Raw genomic sequence first — 24075 nt, forward strand, 5'->3', positions numbered from 1 at the left:
CTAGGCCCAGCTCTGCCACCCAACCAGCTGCATGACCTTGGGCAAGTCACGTCATCTCCTGTGTCCATCTTGTCTAGTAGGCTGGTAAGGTCTTTGGGAGCGGGTCAGCCTCACACAGTGCGTGGTCTGTGGGGGAGGGACAGCCTAGCGCAATAGAACCCTGCTTTCAGCTGGGCCTTTGGACACAAAGACTCACTACTACTAAGAATATCAGCGGGGGAGCCGGGTTAGTCTGGATCTGTAAAAGCGGCAAAGAGTCCTGTGGCACCTACATGTCCCGAAGTGGGGATTCACCCACGAAAGCTCCTGCTCCAATACGTTTGTTAGTCTCTAAGGTGCCACAGGCCTCTTTGCCGCTTTCACTGCTAAGAACACTCTCTATTTCAAATGAGCTCAGCTCCCATATAGGCACCAGGATCAAGCCCTGAATTTCTATGTGCCTCATTTTATGCCAACAACTTGACAGCTCACCTTGACCCAGTAGCGTCACCAGTAGGGGTGTAACGGGGGAATACACAGCTCCCTAGCACCGAGCTGCTGTTTATTCTTGGAGGCAGAGGAATGCCTGTGATCTGGCAGGTGCAAGCCAACCCAAGGGGTTAAAGGACCCAGATTCCATGCTGTCACTGAGGAGGCTGCTACAGTCAAATGGATCCCTGTGGAAGCTACAAGCCTCTTGCTCTGGGAACACTCCCCGTTTAAAAATAGCCCCCTCCTCCCCCTGTGAACACAATGGAGTTCTGCCTGCCTTGTATTTCCTAGCAGCCACATGATGGCATTGCTCAGTAAATAGGGTTTTACTTATTGGTTGGCTTTGGCTGAATGTATCTGATGCCAACCAGTAAGTGCAAAGTTTTGTTTCGTTTGAGACAGCAGCCCCATGTGGCTGGCTCAGCGCTGGAGGGGATGGAGCCCAGCACTAGCAGCAGCCCAGGCAGTTGATAGTGGAAATGGACACGTTCTGATCTGAGCGGCCTGTGTGTGTGTGTCCAGCTCTCGTTGAGAATCTGTGTCCGGCTGGAGGAGATTAGTGCTACGCGGGGGATTTCCCAGCACTCCAGCCACAGGGTTGCTCGTGTTCCAGAGAGAGTGAAGTGCCAATATATGGTTTGTGCACATGGCCCCTTGTGTCACTGGGGGTTAGGCTGTGGCCAGCCAGCCAGCACTGGCTATGCAGCTATTGGCAGCTTTCATCTCGGCCTCGTGCCCCCCAACTCCACACAGTGTACAGGAGGGGGCAGGGGGGAGAGAGGGGAGCAGTCGAATTACTACACACAGGACAGGGCTTTCCCAGCTGGACAGGTTCATTTCGACATCTTCATCTCTCCAGTGCGCCGCCCATATGAGCATGGACTGGTGTGCAGGGCTGCCATGGCAACTGTGCTGCACAGGCGGTAACCACGGCGAACATACAAACACATGACACGGCAGCTGGGTTAAGGAGCCCGACTGCCACATGGGCCCATTTCATACCAGGCAGGCGCAGGGCTGCGCTGTGCTCCGCTGGGGCGGACACCAGATGGGCAGGATGAACATTGCACGTGTTGTTTATCCTGAAACCAGCCTTCCTCTTTTGCCGGTGGGATCCCTAGGCAAAGTGGCTCCCACGCTATACTTTGGGATGGGGGAGGTGGATCAGAAGCGGGATCCAGATCCCACAGCTGGGCCCACCCGCCCACGTCGTATTCCTGTTTCCTTGGTTTTACAATACAACCCGGCTCGCAGGTAGGACCATGTTCCTTTGTTAGGCGGACCGATGTCCAGAGCTGACCCACTCTACCTCTGCAGTAACGTGCCGTGCAGTTGCTGCTTGACAGCTGGCTTTGCACAGAGTCCTGGGATGCTGGAACAACTATCACAGTGGGGGTGCTGAGAGCCACTGAACCAAACTGTAAACCCTGGATATAATGGAAACCATGTCAAGCCAGGGGGTGCTGCGCATCCCCTGCACCCGTAGTTCCAGCCCCTATGACACAGCCTGTAAAATAACCTCCTGACAACCTAAAACACCAATGAAGAGAGAGGCCTTCAGACCCACTTACCACCCTGGGAGCCATTGCTCCTGCCTCTGGCTAGACAGGGATGTATTCACAGGACCAGAATCCCACCTGCCCCAGAGACTCTGTGCCCTGGTTGCTGCACCTGCAATAGCTTCCCAGCCCCAGGAAATACACTTCTCCATCTCTCCATCTTAGTACTATTGAAGAAGTGTAGTCTAATGGTTACAGACAGGCACTGGGGTGCACAGCACTTTTGGGGTCTATTCTCAGCTCCCTCACTGATTGGCTGTGAAACCTGGACAAGTCATTTAACCCCCCCTGTGCCTCGGTTTCCCCAGCTGCAACATGGGCACTATGAAGCTTCTCCCACAAAGGCAAACCCTGCGGTGCGCAGCCACTCAGCACTCCGCTTGGCCTCAGTGGAGGGCAGGGTTTGGCCCAGCGCTTTGAGATCCCCCAAGGGCAGGACGCATAGCCACGCTGGCTGCATCTCCAGGGCCTGCACTGGGGGCTGGCTGGCCGGGGTGTGTCACCAGGGCAGAGACCGCAGCGCGCGCACGCGCGCTCCCGGCAGCCGGGGGGACCCCGCTTTCCCACGCCGCGCGAACGCGGCTGGCGAGGGACGCGGGCGCGCGCTAGGAGGCGGGCGCGCGGAGCTGGGCGCGCCGCCGTGCAGGGAGCAGGTGGCCGCGCGCGGGGCTGCAGGCGCCGCGTTCCCAGCTCCCGGGTGCCCGGCCGGGCAGCGCGCCCGCGCTAGGGGCTGCTCCGCGCGCCCGGGGCCGGCCGAGCCCGCCGGGGAGCGAGGTGAGCGGCGCGTCCCCCCCGTGCGCTCGGCAGCGGGGCCGGGGCCGGGGCGGGGGCGCCCCTGGGCCGGGCAGCGGAGATGCACCCCGGGGTGGGCCGCATGTGCCGGGGTTGGGGGCTCAGACCGCTCCGCTGAGGGTGGACGGGGCTGGGCAGGGAGGCCCAGAGGGGCGGCTGCTGCCCGGGTGCCGCTGGTGACCGGGCGGGTGATGGTGATTTGCACGAGTGCGCAGGGCTCTGCCCGAGGCAGGCTCGGGCCCCAGGTGTGAGCGGCGGATTAGAGCAGGAAGGTGGGATTCCCTGGGCAGAGGCGTCGTGCGCTGCCCCAGTTTAGCCAGATCCGAGTATTTCTGTGATCCCGGCGGATTAGCGGCGCCGCTCGTTTCACTCTGTTTTTCCCAGGCGGAGAGGGGCAGCTGGTTGGGCTTTTCACTCTAGGAGGTTGCTGAGAGCAGATCGGATCAGCCCTCCCCGGGGGCAGAGATGTGACAGCGTGAGCCTCAAGATGGAAGGGCAGCCTGGCAGTGGGAGCTGGGGCCTTCTCACAGTCCCTTGGAGTGGGGGGAAGACTCGGAGGAGAGGCCCCCCAGGCTCTCAGCTTTCCTCAGATGAAAGGTCTCGCCCAGGTAAGAAGAGGGGAAACTTCAGGGAGGCCTCCCTCTCTGATCTGGGACCCGTCCTCCAGGCTTGCACTTCACCTTGGTCCTGATCACTAGGGATTTGCCGGTGAAATTCCTAGTTGGGGAGGACTCTGAAGCTGCTGGGCGAGTAGGGCATCGGGAACGAAGCACACGACAGCGCAGCCCAGAGGCAAGCAGAGTGGTGGGGAATTAGCCCACTGACTTCACTGGGTTTGGCTCAGACTCCTAGTGCGTGTGTTCGGGGCTGGATGGGCTGGGGGGTGCTGAATCACTGCCCCTGGGGGAGCCCTGAGCCCCTTCCCCTGGCTGTTTGCTCTCCTCCCCTCCCTCTCTCTCCTTTTAGCACCCCTTGTGCCATCACCTGGTCTGGGGAAATTCAAGGCTCAGACCAAGCCACCCACCTGTTGGGTCCCAGCCAGGGAGAGGGTATTTGCTCCTGCCACCATGCAGAGGATGAGGGGGTGTGTGAGCGGTAATAACCTCCCAGAGCTGTTTTCCAACCCAAGTGATGATTCCCTGCTTCTCTCCCTCTGCCTCCATCCTCCTCCCACCCACACAGAACATTATCTGCCTTCGCTTTTTCCTTCCTCACACACGAAACATTATCTCCCCGCCCCTCAGCTATTCAGGCGAGGCCCGGAGAGGAGAGTGGTGAAGGCGCAAACCGACTCGGTGTAGTTGGGAGGCTGAGCGTTAAAGAGGATGAATCGTGCTTGGTGAGAACGGACGGCTTCCCACGCCAGCCGAGGGGGGATGTTGTGGACTCCAGGATGGGGAGGAGAGCCAGGAGGAGGAGGAAGGAGTGGAGACAGCCAGGTGATAGATGCAGGTGGCATTGTGCCTACGTTGGGGGTTTGGGAAGCTTTGGGGAGGATGAGCTTTGCCAGTCTCAAAGCACGACTGGTGCACACGGAGTCTGACCAGGCCCCATCCTCCTCGTCTGGTGCTGAGCAGGGCTGGCAGCACTTGGGGCGCGCTGATGGCACCGTTGTGGCCCACTCCTGCATGGGTGCCAGCCAGGGCCAGCCTTAGGGGTGGGCAACTGTCCAGGGCACTGTGGTCAGGGGGGATCCGTGGTCAAGGGGCTCGGGCTCCCTCTTGCTGCCAGCGGGGTGCGGTCCGGCATGGCAGGAGTGCCCTGCTCCCAATGGAAGGCTCCCTGCTCGCCGCCCCCCCCTGGTTTCCCAGCCCAGCTCCTAGTCCCGTCTCCTCACTGCAAGTTGGTTGGCTCTTCCCTGCACCCGCTGCACTTGCAAACGCCCCGGACCCAGCCCGGACAGCAGGCAGGGCCCAGGGCTGGCCTTATGGGGTGACACCGTGGCAAGGAGCAGGTGGGCCTGGGTGTGAGGCTGTGGGAGGGAGCTCGGGAGAAACCCAGGGAGGCAGCGGGGGCAGGGGCGATGCAGGGGAAGGCTGGGAGGGGCCAGGGGGAAGGGCTGGGAAGGCAGCAGGGGTGCCAAAATGTAAGTTCATCCAGGACACTATTTCTAGAGCTGATCCTGGGTCAGCCTAACCTTTTCCACCCCGCACACTTTTCTTTCCAGGGGCAGCCCCAGTTCAGTGCAGGCTGACATCTGTATGGGCTCCTCTCTGCTGTCCTTTCCCCTACCCGTCCCACTGTCAGTCAGGCCACACGCACAGTGACTGGCTGGGGCAGAGGTGATCCCTGTGACCCTAGCCCAAAAGCCATCGGAGAGCATTTGTCAGGCTGTCCCTCTGGCTCCTTTCCCCAGCAGTGACTGCCCAGGACAGAGTTACAAGGAAGCCCCCTTGGGTCACCTCTGCAGTCGGGGCTCCCAGGCTGTGTGAAATTAACTCCCCTTCGTGTGTGTTTGTGCGTGTGTGTGTGTGTTATTTCCCAGCCTTCCCAAGGCAGTGAGGAAAGAGGATTTTTCCAATCATGCTAAGTACCGAAGAGGGGAAATTGCAGTGACTCAGTAATGAGGACTTCAAAAAACAATTGGTTAGGTCTGTGCTTGGTATGGAGCAACTGTGGAACGGTGAATGCCTGCAGAGAGTGTGTGTCCACGTGCACGTTAGCGTGGGAGGGAAAAGAATATACTCTTTAGGGCTTCATTGTTCACAAAGGGGCTGGCGTGAACTGGGAGCCCTTCTGTGAAGTGAGTTAGTATGTTCTCAGCCCATTTCCTATTGCACAGGCATCCCCATCTGTAGCTGGTCTCAGCAAAGAGGTCGCTGTCAGATTGGGCCATGGAGACTGAGCTGCCCTCTGCTGCTTTAGTTTTTCCAGGACTTTGGCAGGGTAGCAGGGCGGAAGCTTGCCCTGCTACTGCCTGTGCTGGGGACAGATCGAAGACCCTTCTCCCAGACTAAGGTACATCAATGGTGACACCTTCCCCCACCTCTCTCTTCTGAGCTGGAGGGGACCCCTGCTAGTGGGGAGAGGGGAGCTCCGTCCTCCTGCCCTATTCACTCAGCCTCCGGGCTGAGCCTGCCAGCAAAGGGAGCTGCGGCGTGCCAGTTGTGGGGATGGAGTTAATGATGCAGGCACCTGTCCACCAAGAACTGGGCTGAGACAGACCAACCTGTCTGTTTACATGCATGGCCTCCATTACCAGAGGGCCTGAGGGCCTCACAGTTGGTCATGTATTTGTCCTCACGGCACCCCCGTTCAGGGCTGTTCTCTCCCAGTTACAGATCAGGGAGCTGAGGCACAGGGAAATCGACTGACTCACCCAGTGGCAGAGCCGGGTGGGACTTAAACGTCCTAACCTTCATTTCACACAGGCCACCAAAGAGCCCTCAAATGGCACCAACTTGAAGTCCTCATCAGCCTAGGCTGGATTCAGGCTGGGGAGGTGACCATGAAAAGCTCCCTCTCTCTCTGACCCAGCCAGCCCTTCCCCTCCACCCATGTAAAACCCAGCGTGAGCCCTCTGAGAGGTGGCCGGCTCCGTTTGTTTTAATGAGATTTTGTATCTTTGGAGAGCGCAATCCCCTTAGAGAGGTTGGGTTGACCCGATCATGGGTAAACGTTGTCCCCCAGCTGGTTTATGTCCCTTGATCGGGTATTTGTTTGAATGGATTTCACTGAGCTTTCTGGGCAGGAAAATAATCTCCTCCTAAAGCTTAGCCAGCCTGCAGGTTGGCGCTGTAGTAAGCCAGGGGGTGGTAGGCATGCTTATGCCGAGGTCTGCCTAGGAGAGCCCTCCCTCCACCTCCCTGCCAGGGAATGAGCCTGTGAGGAGGAGACTGACGAGTCTGCCAAGCTGCCCTAGCACAAGACATTGCTATACAAACACTGGTTTTGATCCTGAGCTCACTTCTCCAGCGCTAGCTGAGGAAGGAGAGTTGCAGCTGACTCATAACCCCTGGGGTTTGGAAGATCCAGGCCGGATCACCGAGCAGAGGAATATTTGACCCATCTCTTGGGCCTTCCATCTAAGGGCATCACAAAGCCCTTTACAAACATTAACTAATGAAATTAAATCTCTCAACCCTTCCTCCTACCTTGTGGCAGATATTATTGTTTTCCCCAGTTTACAAATGGGGCTACTGAAGTCTAGGAGATCCAGTGACTTGACCAAGGTGTCAGGACCAGGGATAGAACCCAGGAGTCCTAGCTCCCAGACCCCAGCTGTAACTGCTGTGCTTCACTGTAATGATCCATTATGTAAGCTGATTTTATGTATGGCTAATCGGTTTACAAACCACAGCTTGCTTTTCTTCCTCCTGGGAGATCTCTCTGACCAGCAGCAGTTCTGGGATGACGAGCTGTCTGTCTGTCTGAGGAGCATTAAACACATGGCCGACTTACGCTTCAGAAAAGTGACTGAGCTTTCACCCTGTGGCGTGGTTCCCCTGCACCACCCCTGCTTTAATGAAAGGCTGTAGGAGGGAGGGGATGCTTCCCAGCGGGAGGGGAGAGTGGAGGACCCACCCTCAGGTCAGAGGACTCAGTACTCCAACTTTGGACCTGGCTGCGCTTGGGAGATGGAGCAGAAGGGAGAAGACAGCCTGGGAGCAAGGTGCATGAAAAGGGCCATTTAGGTGCAGAGCCCAGGTTGAGGGAGATGAAGGACCAAAATAAGGGGGTTGGGGAGAAATAGCGACATCCAAAATGGAGCTGTTCAGAGAAAGCCCTGATACGCAGCTGTGATACGCAGCCGGGCAGATGTTACACATCTGGGAAGGCAGTACGGTGCCAGAGGGCTTGATTCAAAGCTCTTTGCCCTGCCTTCGCTGGGCTTTGGATCAGGTCAGGAGAGCACCATGCAGCAATGTGGCATGTTTGGCCCTGTAGGTGCGCCCAAGCCCAGCCTGACGTGTTTGGGGCAGGTTTGGGCTGTACTGTCATGCGGGTCGGAGCATGATGGGGTGGAGATTGGTAGCCATGGACTTGTATTCGAGGAAGGGAGCGGGTAATTCAGAGAGTGACCATGCCTCTGTGGTTCTCTGCAGGTGCCCGAGTTATGCTGATGAGGGCTCCGCACTAAGGCTGGCAGAGAGACATGAGTAACGACACGGTAAGTCCTCCCCACGAAGCAGCCCTGCAGTCCTTGTCCCGAGCATCCATCTCCCGGGCCCTCGGAGGGTCTCATGGAACCTCCTGCCTCCTGGGTCCAAGCGCTTTGCGTCTTCAGGGCATTCTGGCATGGGCGAGTTGTCAGTCCTCAACCCGGCCGTCAGAGCTGGCTGATGTTCTCCCCACGTCACAGATGGAGGAAGCTGAAGCCAGAGGTTAAATAGTTTTCTAAACACCTTTCGCCCATTCCAGCTCAGGGCTGGCCCATTAGCCGGCCCAGGGATTGGGACAGCTGGTGGCGGCGGTTCCGGGAGCTGAGCAAGGCTTTGCCGGGATCTCCTAGCACCTTTGATCAGGGAGTATGATCCGGAGGCTCTCGCTGTGGGTCAGTGGTGGTGACGGCTGGGCTTTCTCCTCCCCTTTGGAGCTTGTTCTGCTCAGCCATCTACCAGAGCTGGTTCACTGACCTTCCCGGCACAGCGTTGGAGGTTAATGTGATTTTTCACTGGCTTAGGTTTCGTTTCCGTGCAGCAGTGGCAGCTTGTGCTCTGGGTTCAGGGCAGCTCAGCACATAATCGCTGTGCTTAACCCTCGGAGCGTGGCATCTGGAGCCTGTGGCTGTACGCGATTTAAACACAACCCCGATAAATCCACCTAGCCCTGGGTCACAGAGGGAGCCAGCGGTAGGTGTTCCTTGCTCCTCAGGCTGCTCCGACGAGCCTGTCACTCGGGACTGGGGAAAGCCTGCCCTGACTAAACCCTGACCTCCTGCCCTGTCCTCCGGGCTCTTGAAAGAGGGAGCTACAGCAACGCTGGGTGGTTCATTCCAGCCTTGATGGAAGCAGGAGGTAGCAGAAATCTCACCAGAGGACCAGACTCCAGGGGAGAGGGTCCCAGCCCATGGTCAGAGGCCCAGGGGGCATCTGAGCAGATCCAGGCTCAAGAGAAACCTCCAGACTTTACCTCAAGTCAGGGCAGAACTGGGGGACTCAGCCTGGTTTCCAGCAGAATCTGTGCATCAGCCCAGGTTCCTATGAGGCACAGGGGAGTCTCACGGGAGATATGAGGGGACCCTGGAGTTCTTGCTTAGAGATTCAGGGGGAGGACTCTTGCTTGAGACAGGGGGAGCCTCTGGGGCTCACTAAAATCTCTGGGCCTCGGGGAGCATGGCCAGAGCTTTAGACTTGTGACTAAACTGGGGAGTGGTGGAGTCTTGCCTGGTTTTAGGTTCCCCAGCTCTGACCTTTCTCTCCAAGCCTTCCAGCGTTCATCTCTTACTCCGCTACTGTCCTGCCCTCCTCTCCTGGACTGCTCTGGGCATCGTTACCCTCCCCACTCCTCCCCGTCACCACTTCCCCCACTCCCCACACCAGTAAGGCTGCTGACCAGCCCAGCTCTGGTGGATCTCCATTGACATGAGGGATGGTTCTCTCCCAGCCAGCCTCGCCCTCTGCTCCATCACAACTGTGTATGTTCATCTGCGTCTGTTTTCCTGTATTCTGCCCACTAGTGATAGCAGTCTGAAAACTGCTTTGGGTCCCAGGCAGCCCCGTGGCTATGGGGTAGGAGAAACTCTCCCTGAGGTCCAGTGGGACCTTGTGTCCTGCAGTGGGAGAATAGGGCCCTTGGGTTTTAATCCCAGCCATGACCTTGGGCAGTCATTTGAGCCAACATCTACAAAAACCAGCTCCAACTCGAGACACGCAGGGTCTGTTGCTCAGTGCCGCTGAGCACCCACAGCTCCCGTTGACTTTGGCTGGAGCTGCAGGTGCGCCACCTTTCTACAAATCAGGCCCACGGTGACTCAGGTTGGACACCCAAGCCCAGTGGCCACCTTTGAAAAGATTGGCCTTCACCTCTTATTATTTGGTTATTTAATGCTAATTACAGTAGCCCTCAGAAGCCCCAGTTGGGATCAGCGCTCCAATTGTGCTGGGTGCTTCCTATAGACTCAGCCCCTATCCCAAAGCACTCAGTGCCTCAGTTTCCCCATGGTAAAACAGGGCTAATGTGTCTGATTCTGTTGTCAAGCCTGATATGAGGACTCACGAACTCATGTTTGTGAAGTGCTGTGCAGATGAGGCCATGCAGGAAAGATGTGTCTTAGTGGTTTTCCTCTCCAGGAGATCTGTGCATTCTCAACGGCTCAGAGCAGGCACACCAAGTAGTGGAGTTCACATCAAATCTTTGTACCCTGAAGTCTTGGTGAAATAGTAGCCAGGTAACCTGCATCTGCCCTGTTGTGGGAGCTGGGTTTCATTAGCTGCCAGCTCCAGATTACTGGGCTGCATTGTTTTCAAATGCACCATGAAATCCAGCTGAGCTTTCACTGGAAAGAGAGCAGGGAAGTGAATAAACCCCACCCAGGAGTGTTTGCCCTGAGGTTCAGTCTCTCTGAAAACAAATTAACTCCAAGGGAGGAGAAAACGCAGTCTTGGCTTACGTCCATCTGAGGTTCCTGGCACAGAAAGCAGCGGGCAGGTTGCTGGTAGCCTGCTGGGGTATTGGGTCCCTGTGTTGCTCCATAGCCTATTAGCCTTTGTTAGTTTCCAGTCAAGGAAGGCAGCGCTGGGGCCTGCTCCTGCAGTCCATGGGACTTTTGCCTAAAGATGAGGCCTCCTATTCCAACAAGGAATTATAGGACTTCCTGCTGTAATGTAATCCGGGATCTAAGGGCCCGGAGGGTGAGTTGTGTCCGGTTTTTGCCCCCCCACCCCCCCAAGCAGTTGGTGTTCTCTTTCCTCCATGTTGAGCACTGATGTTTTGTTTAACAGGTTGAAAGGGTGTTTCTGAAACATGATCTAGTGGTGACTGCTGCAGCATGCTGAATGGTGGCTGTGAGGGTGTTGTGAGTGTGAACAATAGCATTTCAGTGAGCCTCAGAGAGGAAGAGAAAAGCCAGATAAAACCTAGATTAAACTTTCCCCAGTGTCTTATTCCAAGCCAAATTATGAAGGTGCTATCAGGGTTTTTATTCCATCTCTCTCTCCATCTTTCCAGCCAGCCCTCGTCACTTGGGTATCTCAGTGCCGGTATTCAGTCCTTGCACAGGCAATGCTCCTGTCTGCTTCAAGAGGGGATCTGATCTAAAAACTCTTTCCATTGACATATGTGGGCTTTAGATCCGGCCCTGAAGGAGAGAATGGGGGAAGCGAGGACAAGGGTACAGGAAATAGGATCGTGCTGCTACCCACAGAGCTTTTGCACAGTTTAGTGCATCCTGGTGGCTTTAAATCACTTTATTTAGTCTTTAAAAAATAGATGAAATCAGCCGAGTGATGCCAGAGAACGAACATTAGGTCTGAACTTTAGTACTCACTGACCAGCTGCACAGCAGCTGTCTCTTCTCATCCCCTCCTGACCTTTCAAGGAATTCACTCTTTTTCTTGGCTGATTTACGGTTAAATCAACAAGACAGACGTTCGTGTCAACAAAAAGGAGCCCAAACAGGAGAAGTCACCAGCGCACAGAGATTGAGGCAGCGTGCGGCGCTTTCTGACTTCTGTGGATTATCGAAGTAATCTGTTGACAAGGCGCCTGTAAGCACTGGACAGTATCAACCAAATGTGAGGCCTAGAATACAGAGCATCCGCATAGCCAGGCAGTTCCCACAAATCTGGCACAAGGAGGAACCCAATAACTACCAGGCACCCACAGGCTTTCCAGCTCGCATGAGGAAGGAGGTACTGAGGGGAGAGGGCCCAAGAAACACTGACAAATAGACCAGGCGAAAGAAATGAGCTTGGGGTGATGCACTCACTCACTCTCACACTCTCTCTCCCTCCCAGCTGCAGAGAGAGAGAGAAAGCCAAGATTCAACGCAAGTAGCCCTGGTGATCAGCAGGTATTAGAGAAGTATGTGAGAGAACAAGTCAGCATGACGAAGGGATATTCAGAAGTGTTCAACGCTGGCCTAACGGCTGCCATGGAAGCCAGTGGGAATTACCATTGGGAGCAGAGTTAGTCCAATATTGAACGCTTCATAGTGCCACATCCTGCCCTGCACAGGGTGTAACTGGCGGGGAGGAGGCAGGGGCATATGCTGCTTTTGAAAACCAGCGTCCTTTCCTCTTTTGCTAATAATATAACCCTGGAACTTTGACGAGCTCACTACTGTCCGTTTAAAATGCTGCTTCGCTTTTTTTTTTTTTTTTTTTTTTGCCTTTCACAGAACTTGGATGGTGAAGCCAGCCTGGTCAGTTTCACTTTTGTTTCAATTCTGGGAACTGGCATAATGTTGTTTGTGCTCATGGTTCTGGGGGGGAGCATGTTTAATTGTTGTTGGTTTTTAAATCCACTTGTTTTCATTGGATTGAAAAGAAAAGCCAACATTTCTGCTTGCATTAAGTTTTGTAAACACAGCTAATGTCTATGCGTCCAATTCAACAAGAGTTTACTCCTGCATAGACCAAACTAACAGCTAAGACCCCTGTCCTGCAGTTGGTTCCATCCATGCAGGAATTATTTGGCTTAAGGTCATGGCTAGGGGCCCCAATCGGAGAGCAGGGTCTCGTTGTGGTAGGTGTTTGACACACACGTAACAAAACTACAGTCTCTGCCCCTGACCGTTTGTATTCTAAGCAGGGGCGGCGCCAGACGCCAGCACGCCAAGCACGTGCTTGGGGCGGCATGCCGCGGGGGGCGCTCTGCTGGTCGCCGGGAGGGCGGCAGGCAAGCTGCCTTCGGCGGCATTCCTGTGGAAGGTCCACTGGTCCCGCGGCTCCGGCGGACCCTCCACAGGCGCGCCTGCGGGAGGTCCACCGGAGCCGCGGGACCGGCGACCAGCAGAGCGCCCCCAGCGGCATGCTGCTGTGTTTTGGGCGGCAAAATGTCTAGAGCCGCCCCTGATTCTAAGTGTGCGATGAGAGGCGGCAGGTGGGTATGACAGACAAATAGGAGAGCACCAGGGCATGATGAGATGATTATGAGAAGAATTCACTCCTACACAGAATAGTGGAGAAAAAACATGCAGAAGAACTGTGCCTGTAGAAACGTTAGGCCAACAAAAGTGAATCAGGCTGACTCTGCTCCCTGACCTCCCCCTCCCCCCATATCCAGCTAAGGAAAACAAATGCAATTTTATAAAATGGCCAAAGAAACTAGTAAGCCCAAAGGAAGAAAGTAAGGCTAGAAATCCAAACAGAAAAGGAGAGTAGGAAAAAGATGTGGTAATGAAGCTGAAAGGGAGCGGCAGTAGCCGCACTAGGATAATAAGTTGTAGGAGGTCCTGGCAGCGTTCTCTAGGAAAGTCCCTTTACAAGCACGGACTCTTGGCCCCTCTGCCTCGGGTAGCATTGACTAGTGGTTAGCACCCAGCTCCGGGAATCAGGTCTGCTGGGTTCTGCACCCAGCTCTGCCACTGACTTGCCGAATATGAGTTCCTGTACCTCGGTTTTTCCCCCGTGTAAAATAGTAACATTTGGCCACTTCTGAAAGGGGCTTTGAAGTCCCCCAATGAAAGGCAGAGGTAGGCAACCTATGGCACACGTGCCGAAGGCGGCGCTCGAGCTGATTTTCAGTGGCACTCACACTGCCTGGGTCCTGGCCACCGGTCTGGGGGGCTCTGCATTTTAATTTAATTTTAAATGAAGCTTCTTAAACATTTTAAAAGCCTTATTTATTTTACATACAACAGTAGTTTAGTTATATATTACAGACTTATAGGAAGAGACCTTCTAAAAATGTTAAAATGTATGACTGGCACGCAAAACCTTAAATCAGAGTGAATAAATGAAGACTTGGCGCACCACATCTGAAAGGTTGCCGACCCCTGGTGTAAGGGCTCATTTGCACTAGGGGGGCTACCGCGGCATAACCCTGCAGTGTAGACGCATCCTACAGCAGCAGAGGGGTTTTTCTGTCACTGCAGGAACTCCACCTCCCTGAGTGGCGGTAGTTAGGTCAGTGGAAGCATTTCTCCGTGGACCTAGCTGCGTCTACACCAAGGGCTAGGTCGAGTAGACCAGGGTAAAGCATGATGGTGGTTATAGGAAGGCGGGAGTGTCTGAATCCTTCTAATTTGAGGGCAGGATAATCTCATAAACTCAAAGTCAGCAAGATTCCCTCTCTCTCTGTCTGGCTCTGTGAGATGTGGTTTATTATAAGGTGTGTGGGGAGGGGAGGGGGGGGTCCCATCCACTCTCTGTGATAAATTCCTTCACCATAAGATCCCCGCCATTTCCATGGAGTTTGTAATGAAAGCTCTGATGCGACGGCGCCTGCTATAACGGAGCCAGCACACTGCTGCAGAGGCAGACTGGAAGCTGCAGGGCCCCCGTCTCTTTGCACAATTGTCTTGTTAGCTGGCCTCCCTGCTGGGATCTTCCCACTTAACCAGGGACAAGCCACAGCCCAGGCCTGTCCTCTGCTCCCCCAGCCTGCACATGCTGTTTGCTCCACTTGGGGCTGCATCCATCCGGCACCACCAGCTCCCCTTAATTCCAGCCCCTTGCAGGCCTGCGCTCCCCCCTACCACCACCACCATCACCCTGCAACGCACAATTAACCCTTTCATTCGTGGTCTCTTTGCTGCCACATCCCAGACAAAGCCAGCACGTGGAGGCAAAAAGCTTGGCCAGTTGCTGGCCATGATGGATAATGTTACAATGCTTAAAGCAGCGTCTGGCTTCCCGGTGCATCTGGGCTTGGGGTAATGTCCCATTAAAGCCTGGCGAATATTCCTTTAAAAAGCTGCCCATTGCCAAACTCTCCCTTGACATCCCTCTGTGTGTCACAGCAGAGCTTGGGGAGGGGGGAATTGGCCGTGGCTGCCTGTCAAAGAACATGGGGGTGTTTGTGCTTCTGGAGCCCTTAGCTGTGGTGGTAGCTGCAGGGATCTCTGCTGTGACAGACAGAGGGGGCGCTAGAGAGCTCTGGGAGATGCCCCTTCTCCCCTGGGATGGAGAGCCACGTTTTCCAGCTACCACTGATTTGGAGGGCGGGGAGGGCAACGTGGAAAACCGGCTGCCGGACAGGCAGAGGGGCTCAGTGCTTCCAAAAATCGTGCCCGGGGTATTTTAAGTTGGGCACCTAAAATCTGAGGCTTGTGGGAGCTGTAGGCTGGAATCCTGCCCAGCTGCTGCTCCTGGCAAGGTAGGGGAGGAGGGGGAAAGAATGAGGCTCGTGAGGGTTAGGCCATTGCAGAAGCTTTGCCGGTCCCCTTGGCTGCCCTTGCCCAGGCAGGGCACTTGGAGACGCTGCACTGTCTGAGTCCTGTTCTCTCCCTTCCCGACCCCAGGGCCAGCGCACCGCAATCTTCGTGGTTCTCTTTGCTTTGATCATGCTGCTGATCATCTACAGCTCGAACAGCGGGAACGAAGTTTTTCACTACACTGCCCTGCGGGGGAAATCCCACCGTCCCCCCAACTTCAGGAAATGGGGGGTGAAAAGTGGATACCTCCCCATCTATGGAAACAAGGTACACAGCCCACCTCGGGTGAGCCATGGGGCACTCCCTGGTGGTCCTGTCGCAGTCTGGCTCCCGGATCTCGGGAGTGAGCCCAGCGGACGTTTTATACTGGGAACGAAGGGCTGGATTATAGATCGCTGGGAGGAGCCACGCGATAGCGTGCTGGTGCATTAGGAGCATGAAGGGACACTGCTTTTCTGGCCCCCGTATGGCTGCACCCTGCCCAGTGGGAGTTGGTGGAGCAGAGGTGACATGACACAAATGGCAGCCACTCAGCTGGAGAATGGACCTTTGTGTTTCTATTGTGGAAGCACCACCCATTGCTGAGAGCAAGGGACCAGGAATTGGGTCTTCCGGACTCTGTTACCAACTCTGCTTCTGGCTCACTAACCGGCCCTTGGCAAGTCACTTTGCCCCTCTGTGCCCTGGTTTGCCCGTCTGTGCAATGGGGGCAGTAATTCCCAGGCAGGCTCAGAGGGTTCGTTAAGGAATGTCTGGTAAGCAGGTTGGGCTCCTGGGATGGAAGGTGCTTATCAAAGGGCAGCATGGTAGTGAACTAGCTAGTGAGTGTGGAGCACGGCCCTCCACTGCATGGAGCCAGAACTGTGACCCAGAGGTCCGGTATTGCCCTTAGTATTTCAGTGCCCGTAATGCTCTCCCTGCTCTGAATCCCATTGTGCTGGGTATCCACATAGAGAGTTGCTACCCCAAAAAGCTTCCAGTCTGAATAGACAAAGGAAGTGTTCCTGGCTTCATGTCACAGACTGGGAACTGAGGCACAGAGAGATTGTGACCACCTAGGGTCACCCAGGGAGTCTGTGACAGAGCCAAGAATTGACCCCAGATCTCCTGAGTCCCAGCCCAGTGCCATGCCCAAAAAACAGCCCTATTTCCTGTTCCCTTAGAGAGAACCCCTGGTAGCTCAAGTGGCAGGGGCCAGTGTCTCTGGAGGAGAAGGGTCTCGGTTCTGTTCTCGCCGTTGCCTGGGCGTTCTGAGCAGGGAAGGCGCACGGGGTCATGAGGGTGGGGAGGGCTTAGTTGGTCACAGGGTCCTTGCTAATGATGGTTTCTTCCCCAGACCCTGAATTCCCATTGCCACCGGTGTGTGATCATCACCAGCTCCAGCCACCTGCTTGGGAGCAAACTGGGCTCAGAGATCGACCAATCGGAGTGCGTCATCCGCATGAACGACGCCCCCACCACCAGCTATGAGGCAGACGTGGGCAACAAGACCACGGTCCGGGTGGTGGCTCACTCCAGCGTCTACAGGGTGCTGAAGAGGCCACAAGAGTTCGTCAACAAGACCCCGGAGACCATCCTCATCTTCTGGGGGCCGCCCAGCAAGATGCAGAAGAGCCTGCTCAAGATCCTCCAGCGCGTCAGCATGTCCTTCCCCAACATGTCGGCCTACGTGGTCTCCCCCGGGCGCATGAAGCAGTTCGACGACTTGTTCCGGGGAGAGACCGGGAAGGACAGGTACCTTGGAGCCCCGTTCCCATTCTACTCCGGGGGGGATTCTGCACCCACAAATCCTGCACGCAATATTTTAAAATTCTGCAAACTTTATTTATCAGAACACTACTACATAATCACGCCACTTTCAGTTGTTTTGGTCATTTATTTCAAAATACCTCTCAGCAAGTATGTCTGTAGCGATACAGACACACAGAAATTCCCCCAGGAGCAGAGAGTTAAAGAAACCCATAGGACAACCCGATTCCTGTTTCTCTGGCTCCCAAGCCCGGACAGGGGGCCAGACACCCACAACCCTTCCCCCCCAGAGCCCTGCTGCGGGCCCCCCCCTTGCCCAGATACCCCCCCCACACACACACACACCAGCCGTGGCCCCCCCAGCCCAGACACCTGCTCCCCCTCGCCCAGGGATCCAGAGGGAGAAACAGCCTGGTGCTCCATCCCAGGCTTGCATGGAGTTTCCTGCAGGCCGCCCTCTCCTTCCTCAGGGTATGCTGGGAGCTGCAGCTGCCCGGAACCCTCAAACTCCCTCTCCCTGCCCCCTGCAATGTCTTCTGTGTGCAAACTGGGCTCTGGTGGGTCTAGTGGCAGTTAGCAGCATTGCATCCCATTTCTGTGGGGGAAAGGAAATTCTGCGCACATGTTAATTTCTGCAAAATTCTGCGTTGCGCAGTGGTGCAGAATTCCCCCAGGAGTAGCATTCTCACACCTGGTGACTGGAGCCCCAGCCTCGCTGGCCAGCCCGTCCCCATTGTCTGCCCCTGCTGCAATGCTGCTGACTTGGACTGTCTCGCGATGCACACCCATGAAAAGAGGCCATGCTGCCCTCTGGAGCCACTCGCCTGCCTGGCAGTGCATCCTAGTCCCTAGCTGGGAAGGGGGAGCCAGGCTGCTCAGGTGATGGGGAGCCTTGGGAGAGCAGAAATGGGGTGGGGATGGGGGAATCAAATGGGAGAATCAAAAACTTGGCATCAGTATAATTCTATGTCCTCCCACCTTCTCCTAACTGGTCACTCCCTGTCCTCCCCCCCCCCATCCTACACTCCTTTCCTTCATCACTCTTCCCCTCGCATCCCCCTCCTCGTCTTCTCTCTCTCCATCTCCTCTTCTTGTTCTCTCTCTCTCCCCCTCCTTCTGCCGGCCCCCTGCCATTCCCCGTCTCGCAGGGAGAAGTCCCGGTCGTGGCTGAGCACAGGCTGGTTCACCATGGTGATCGCCGTGGAGCTGTGTGACAAGGTGCATGTTTACGGGATGGTCCCCCCTAACTACTGCAGGTAAGAACCCAACTCCCACCAGGTGCCCCCTCCCGGGATCCCAGCGCTTGGCCATCCGCTGGCAGCGCCCCAGCGGCTCACCCTGTAACTCTGTCCTCCGCAGCAGGAGACCTCAGCCCGGCAAGATGGCATATCACTACTACGAGCCCAAGGGCCCGGACGAGTGCACCACCTACATCCACAATGAGCGCAGCCACAAGGGCAACCACCACCGCTTCATCACGGAGAAACGGGTCTTTGCCAGCTGGGCCAGCCTCTACAACATCACCTTCTCCCACCCGGCCTGGGACTAGGGGCTCCCCGAGGAGACATGGAGCCATTCGAGTGCCCAACCCAGCAGCTGGTGCCAGTAGTGGGATAACTCCACCTGGATGGGAAAACATCTCTTGGATTAACCCTGTGAGCCAGGCTGGGCTCTGAGGGAGGAGGCCCCACACTACAGGCTGTCCAGGGCCAGAAGGCCTGGGTGAGGGGAGGAAGGGACTGGCACGGTGCCAGTGACCTGACCTGCAGTCCCAAGGCCCAGGGAGTCCTGCTACGCACCGGGCACTGCTGGATTCATGGTGTCCCCTTCCCCCCGACAGGCCACACACCTAGTGCACATCGCTGGCTCCCTGCTTTGAGGTCACCTCACTCCCTTGCCGGCGATCGGCTCAGAGGCCCGAGAGTGAGTGGGAACAATCACTGGCGTCCCAGATGGAACGGCCGACCCCTACTTAGTGCTCTGGGTGGCGGCTCTGGTCTCGCCTCTCTTGGCTTCTGGAGAATGTATTTCCGAGGTGGGAGGACTGTAACCCTCTCAGCTCTGCTAGGCTCAGCTTGATACTGAGTACCCGGAAGGGTATATCTGCTGTGCAGTGCGACCCTGCTCCAGGCAGCCTCTGCCTTGGGAAACTGCCGCCTGCGTCTCCAAGTTTCCAGTGAGGCCTATAAGACACCAGCCTCTGGGGCGGAGACTTCTCAGGTGGGTCTGAGGCAGGGCTCGGGAGGGGGCATGAGACACATTTCAACAGGCTGTCCAAGCACTGACCCCCCCATAAGTGACCATGACAGAGCCCACTCTCCCCTGATAGCTCTGCCCTGCTGCCGGTGGCTGATCCCTGGGGTGGCTGCTTAAGACAGGGATGCCCTGTGCGGTGTGGGAGGGGTGTTGTGTTGGGGAGTGTCACGGTCACTGGGAGGCATTGAGGGTGGGGTGTGTGTGTGTTACAGTTGTGAGGCACTGAGGTGTGTGTGTGAGTGTGACCGTCATTCGGAGATGTGTTAGGGGACAAGGGGGTATCAGTCTCAAAAGGGCACCAACGCCTACAGGCACTGCAGAGGGCACTGGGCAGGGGGTGGAGAGGTTCCTCTGCTCCGCCTCTGGAGTCTTGTTTTGGCATCACCAGCTGCCCTGGACAAAGCCCAGTCTGAGAGCCGCGCGCCAGGGCGTTTGCTGCCCTAGCTCCCTTTCCGCTGGCTGGCAGCTGGTCCCTGCCCTCCTTTAACCCCACTTGTGAAATCAAGATTTGGTGGCATGTGGCCGGCTGGCTGCCCCCACTGGGCTGGGAGGCCTGGGGCCGTGGTTTATTTAAGACTCCCCACCTACCCCCCGCCCCCCAGCTCTGTCCACATGGGCTGCGATGCCTCCTCCACTCCTAGACAGGACACAGCAGTGACCCCCCCAGCTGCATGGCTGCACGTCCTGCTTTGTGTCCTTGCTGCAGCCCTGCAGAGACCTGACAGCTGCTGGTGCACTCGCTGCCTGGCCTGTCTCGGCGTGTGGCAATGGCGCTCCCTGCTGGTGTCCAAGAGGCAGTGCCATTTGCTAGGCTCACTCTGCATGGCTTCTCCATATCATTTTCAGGGCAGTTCTCGTGAATTCCTGCTTTCCTGCTGCTGCTTCTGGGACCATTGGCACTGCCTCCCCAACACGCACACCTCTTGCCAATGAAACGTCTGCACAGGGAGAGCGAGTGGCCATGTGGTAAGAGAGGGCAGCAATACTGTGGAAGTGGAAATTATACCCTCAGCATCTCAAACCAGGAGCACTTTTCGCTGCCTCCCGTGTTCTGTCTGTCTGATCGCTGTTCTGCCTGGCTGCCTCTGACCCCTGCCACTGGATCTGTTATGCCCCAGGTTACTGAGAGCTTAAATTAAGATGTTGAGACTTGATAGTAAGCACTGATCATGACTGCATGGGAGGGGTCTCCACTCCGTGCTTGCTGCACACGGCTGCTTCCGTGTACACGCACAGCTGAGGGGACCGTGTGTGGGTGTCAGACATGGCTCTGTTCTTAGTGTAGATCCCCTTAGGCTTGATCCCTGTTGCCTCAGGGTAGAGTAGGTGTGAAATGCTCCTGTTATGGTTTGGAGTTACTCAGTTCTGGGGGAAATCATAGGACTGGCAGGGAGCTTGAGAGTCAGCTGGTCCAGTCCCCTGCACTCATGGCAGGACTAAGTGTTCTTTAGACCATCCCTGACAGGTGTTTGTCTAACCTGCTCTTAAATGACAGCACAAGGTGTAGGCAATGCAGAATCATGGATTGAGATTAATAGATTTGGGCCCCTTGTGTTTACTCCCACGCTCTCCCTCTGTCCTGCTCTCATAGCCCCAGCCCACATCTGCCATTTCTCATGGTCATTTTCCCTCTCTGCCTTCCCCAGCAATTCAGGGGCTGCATGAAAGGTGCACTTCAGCTTGGGGCCATCAGCTGCTTTCTAGTCACCCACCAGGTTGGGTTTTGCCCTTCCCTGGTCCTCGGCAATAGCTGCTGAAAATCTCCAAGTTACAAAAACAAACACTAAAAGCCTGCAGTATTTTTTTTAACTGCCCAAAACACGGTGGGCCAGATCCTCGCTCAAGCAAAACTCCCCTCTGCAACCAGTGGGACGTTTGTCTGGGGCAGGGCTGCAGGATTGGGCCCTGGAGTAACCTGACTGTGAACTGGTTACAGCGCAGGGGCCTGACTCTGATCCCGTGTCCACCAGGGTGAATCAGCAGCCAGCCTGCTCAAGCTGAACCAGGGTAAATGAGGTCAGACTCCAGCCCCGTGTCTGTAGAATACGGCAGCATTTTCTTTGAAAACAAGGGAGAGACTGATAGACGTGCCGGAGGAAAAACCATCAGCTCTGTGCTCCACCTCTGGGGGTTGAATGGGGGCACATCTCCCCGCAGCAGAGAAATTCTCCACGCAGCCCTGGAGTGGAATTGCATCGTGGCTGTGAGAGCTGGGAGCAGATCCCCCCCACCCCCTATTACTCTGACACCCACAGGTGGGAATGGCCCTTGTGCAGTTGTCTTGATCATGGCTGGTATCGCAAGCGGTGACTCCCGCCCTGCACTTTGGGAGGGGAACACAGGCAGGAGCGTGATGGCAAGGAGGTGGGAAGGGGACCTTGAAACTTACAAATGCCCCTTGGTGGAGAAAATGCCTTTCCCCCCCCCCCCCACCCCGCAGAAGATCAGCTAAATCTATATCCACTGACATGAACAAACTCTGCTCTTGGTTACTACAGTCAATGGAGATGCTCTGGATTTACACCAGTGTGACTGAGCCTCGTGTGACCCCTGATAGTCAGGACACAGGAAGCAAACTGTGCCCAGCAGTGTGTCACCAGCTGTGACCTCGCTGGGCACCATGGTGCCTATTCTACACATCACTGCCACCCTAGAGGATGTAGCTTTGGAAAAGACTCCACAGCCAGTGGAGAAGTCCTGGCCACCCTTCCGCACAAAGGCTATGGAGCTGCTACTTTCCCACCATAGCCAGGACCTTTGGGGGTGTTCGAAGCGACACGGTTGAGATGTTTTGGGTGGGGGGGAGGGAGTGGGTTTTTCCCCCCTGGTCCTTGTATTTGTATCGGTGTCCTAAAATAGTTGTGTTAATATATTTTAAAAACCACTTCACAAGAAGCAGGGTGAGATATGGAGGCTTAGAGGCAAACCCAACTGGGTGCCTGGTACCTGCAGCTCCACTGATGTCAGCTTGCCAGTCTGACCCCCATCTACATCACTGGGAGTCATGGGTGCTCAGCACCCGTGTGGGCCAGGCCAGGCCTTCAAAGGGATCGAATGCTGTTAGGTGCCTTGCTCCCCTAATGTGTTTTGGACCCTTTGGAAAGCCCAGCCGTACATGTTGTACTGTGCTGGCAAATTCTGCAAAACCCGATAGGGTTCTGGAGAATGCAGTAAAGGAAGTAGGGTTGTTCCCCTTTTGGTTTGATTTTCTCTTTGCTGCTACTCTTCTGTGCTTCTGTAAACAGCCGATCTGCTTAAACTCCTCCACGAATGATCCTTTGAACAGAACTGTCAAGTCGCTCGGCTGGGTAGCCCCTATAAAAATCAGTCACTCTTGAATATAAAATTGCATTTATAAAGGGTTAATAAATGATTAATAGAAGCCTGTTCTGTACACAAGTAGCATGAATTAGAAGCAGATCAGTAGAAGGCATATGTATAGTAATGAGCCCTGGTTATAAGCAACCTATTAGGCTCTCTAATAACCATGGCGTAGCCATTTATGAGCACATCTGTTAATCATTTATTAACCCTTTATAAACTATACATGGAACCTGGATAGAAAATGTGATGTAAATACCTGGATGGTAACATAACAGCATGTGGTTGTACCATTTAATGGGAGACGTTTGCTATAAAAATAACTAGCAATGCAAATAAATGGGGTGCTGAGGTTTGCTTCCCCCCCCCACCTCTCTCCATTGCTTGGGCTGTGGAAGAACTTGGCAATGCAGTTTCTTCCCCTCCCAGTTCCATCCTTTCCCAGCTGGCAAGCGGAGCCATTTTCCAGTGTTTTGAATGGCTCTCGACACTGCCTCTTGATTTAACAGTAGCATTAACCTCTGTGGCACCTTATCTGACCACAACATCCTTTTTTGTACAGGAGCTGCACGGATGGTGTCACAACAGCATGGGGGAAAGCATTTGTTCATTTGCTCCTGCTGCAGTGCAGGCAGCCAGAGGAACATGTGATGTTTTGCTTGTAGATCCACAGATAGTGACTACTGGCTTTTTTTTTTCTTCTTCCCTTTTTAATCAATTTTTCAGTCCTGGATTTAAAAAACCAAACACATGGGGGTACTAAGAATCCAATTGGCTTATGTTCAAACGCAGCCTGACAGGACTCCTGGATTCTGTTCTTGATGCTGCAGCCTCCCCGTGCCTCAGTTTCCCACCGGTCAAAGGGGAGTTATGATCGTAATAGAGCTCACAGGGGCATTGTGAGGCTTAATTCACTGTGTGAGATCCTCACATACATGGTGTGCAAAGGTTTCTTAGAGCCTGGTTAGATTATACCAATGTAAAAGTGTTCATTGTTGAGCCTAGACTACCTGCCAGAGCCCCTTTAAGGGGTTCAAATACTAGAATGCCCAGGCTTGGATGATTTAGTTTAGAGGTTTTTAAGGTCAGGCTTGACAAAGCCCTGGCTGGGATGATTTAGTTGGGTTTGGTCCTGCTTTGAGCAGGGGGGTTGGACTAGATACCTCCTGAGGTCCCTTCCAACTCTGAGATTCTATGATTCTAAAGGAGCACAATCACTCTGTGCCGGATCCTCAGCTCAGCTAGCCTGGGGGCAGGCCCTCTCTGACTGCAGGTCCCCTCACTCAGCACGGAGGCCCGGATCCTCGTGAGCTGCTGTGAAGTGTCAGCATAACACATCTGGTAGCCTGGACCTGTGTTACTGCTTCCTAGGGACCCCCTGTATCTGGGATTGTCTCAAATCAGCAAGGAGTGAATGTTTTGTAACGATTTGTAGGGGAATAAATATTGCTATGATCTTAGCCACCATGTTTCTGTGCATTTGGATCTTTTGTCGTTCCAAGGCCTCAGGGAGAGGCCGCCTTGCCTAGCAACGTCTACTGGTAACAGTGGTTCATTAAAGTGGTTGATGCCCTCTCACCCGCCAGCCCTGTGAACTTTCCCCCAGCCAGCTGTATAATACTGTGACCTCCTTTCCCATGTAGTTCTCTCCAGGTCTCCAGTGTGAAT

The 24075-nt window shown here is 55.1% G+C and overlaps 1 protein-coding gene across 10 annotated transcripts; it reads left to right on the top strand.

Annotated features, from left to right (window-relative positions):
• Positions 1-3384: 3384 nt before the first annotated feature.
• Positions 3385-23862, top strand: ST6GALNAC6 (ST6 N-acetylgalactosaminide alpha-2,6-sialyltransferase 6). Of its 10 annotated transcripts, none has more exons than XR_006574223.1 (8): positions 3385-3430; positions 4067-4261; positions 7868-7932; positions 15169-15348; positions 16418-16815; positions 17979-18086; positions 18190-19050; positions 19933-23862. XR_006574223.1 is itself a non-coding variant. In XM_044992924.1 (6 exons), the coding sequence occupies exons 2-6, from the start codon at positions 7918-7920 to the stop codon at positions 18377-18379; spliced, it is 891 nt and encodes a 296-aa protein (XP_044848859.1). In that variant the 5' UTR covers positions 3568-4261; positions 7868-7917; the 3' UTR covers positions 18380-19261. The 10 variants fall into 10 exon arrangements, 1 of the variants encoding a protein (XP_044848859.1); XR_006574225.1 differs by having other exon boundaries at positions 4067-4161; XR_006574230.1 differs by lacking the exon at positions 3385-3430 and having other exon boundaries at positions 3568-4261; positions 19933-20052; positions 22970-23862.
• The last annotated feature ends 213 nt before the right edge of the window (positions 23863-24075 follow it).

This window comes from Mauremys mutica, chromosome 18, assembly GCF_020497125.1.
Source record: "Mauremys mutica isolate MM-2020 ecotype Southern chromosome 18, ASM2049712v1, whole genome shotgun sequence".
In the NCBI taxonomy this organism is placed as follows: domain Eukaryota; kingdom Metazoa; phylum Chordata; order Testudines; family Geoemydidae; genus Mauremys; species Mauremys mutica.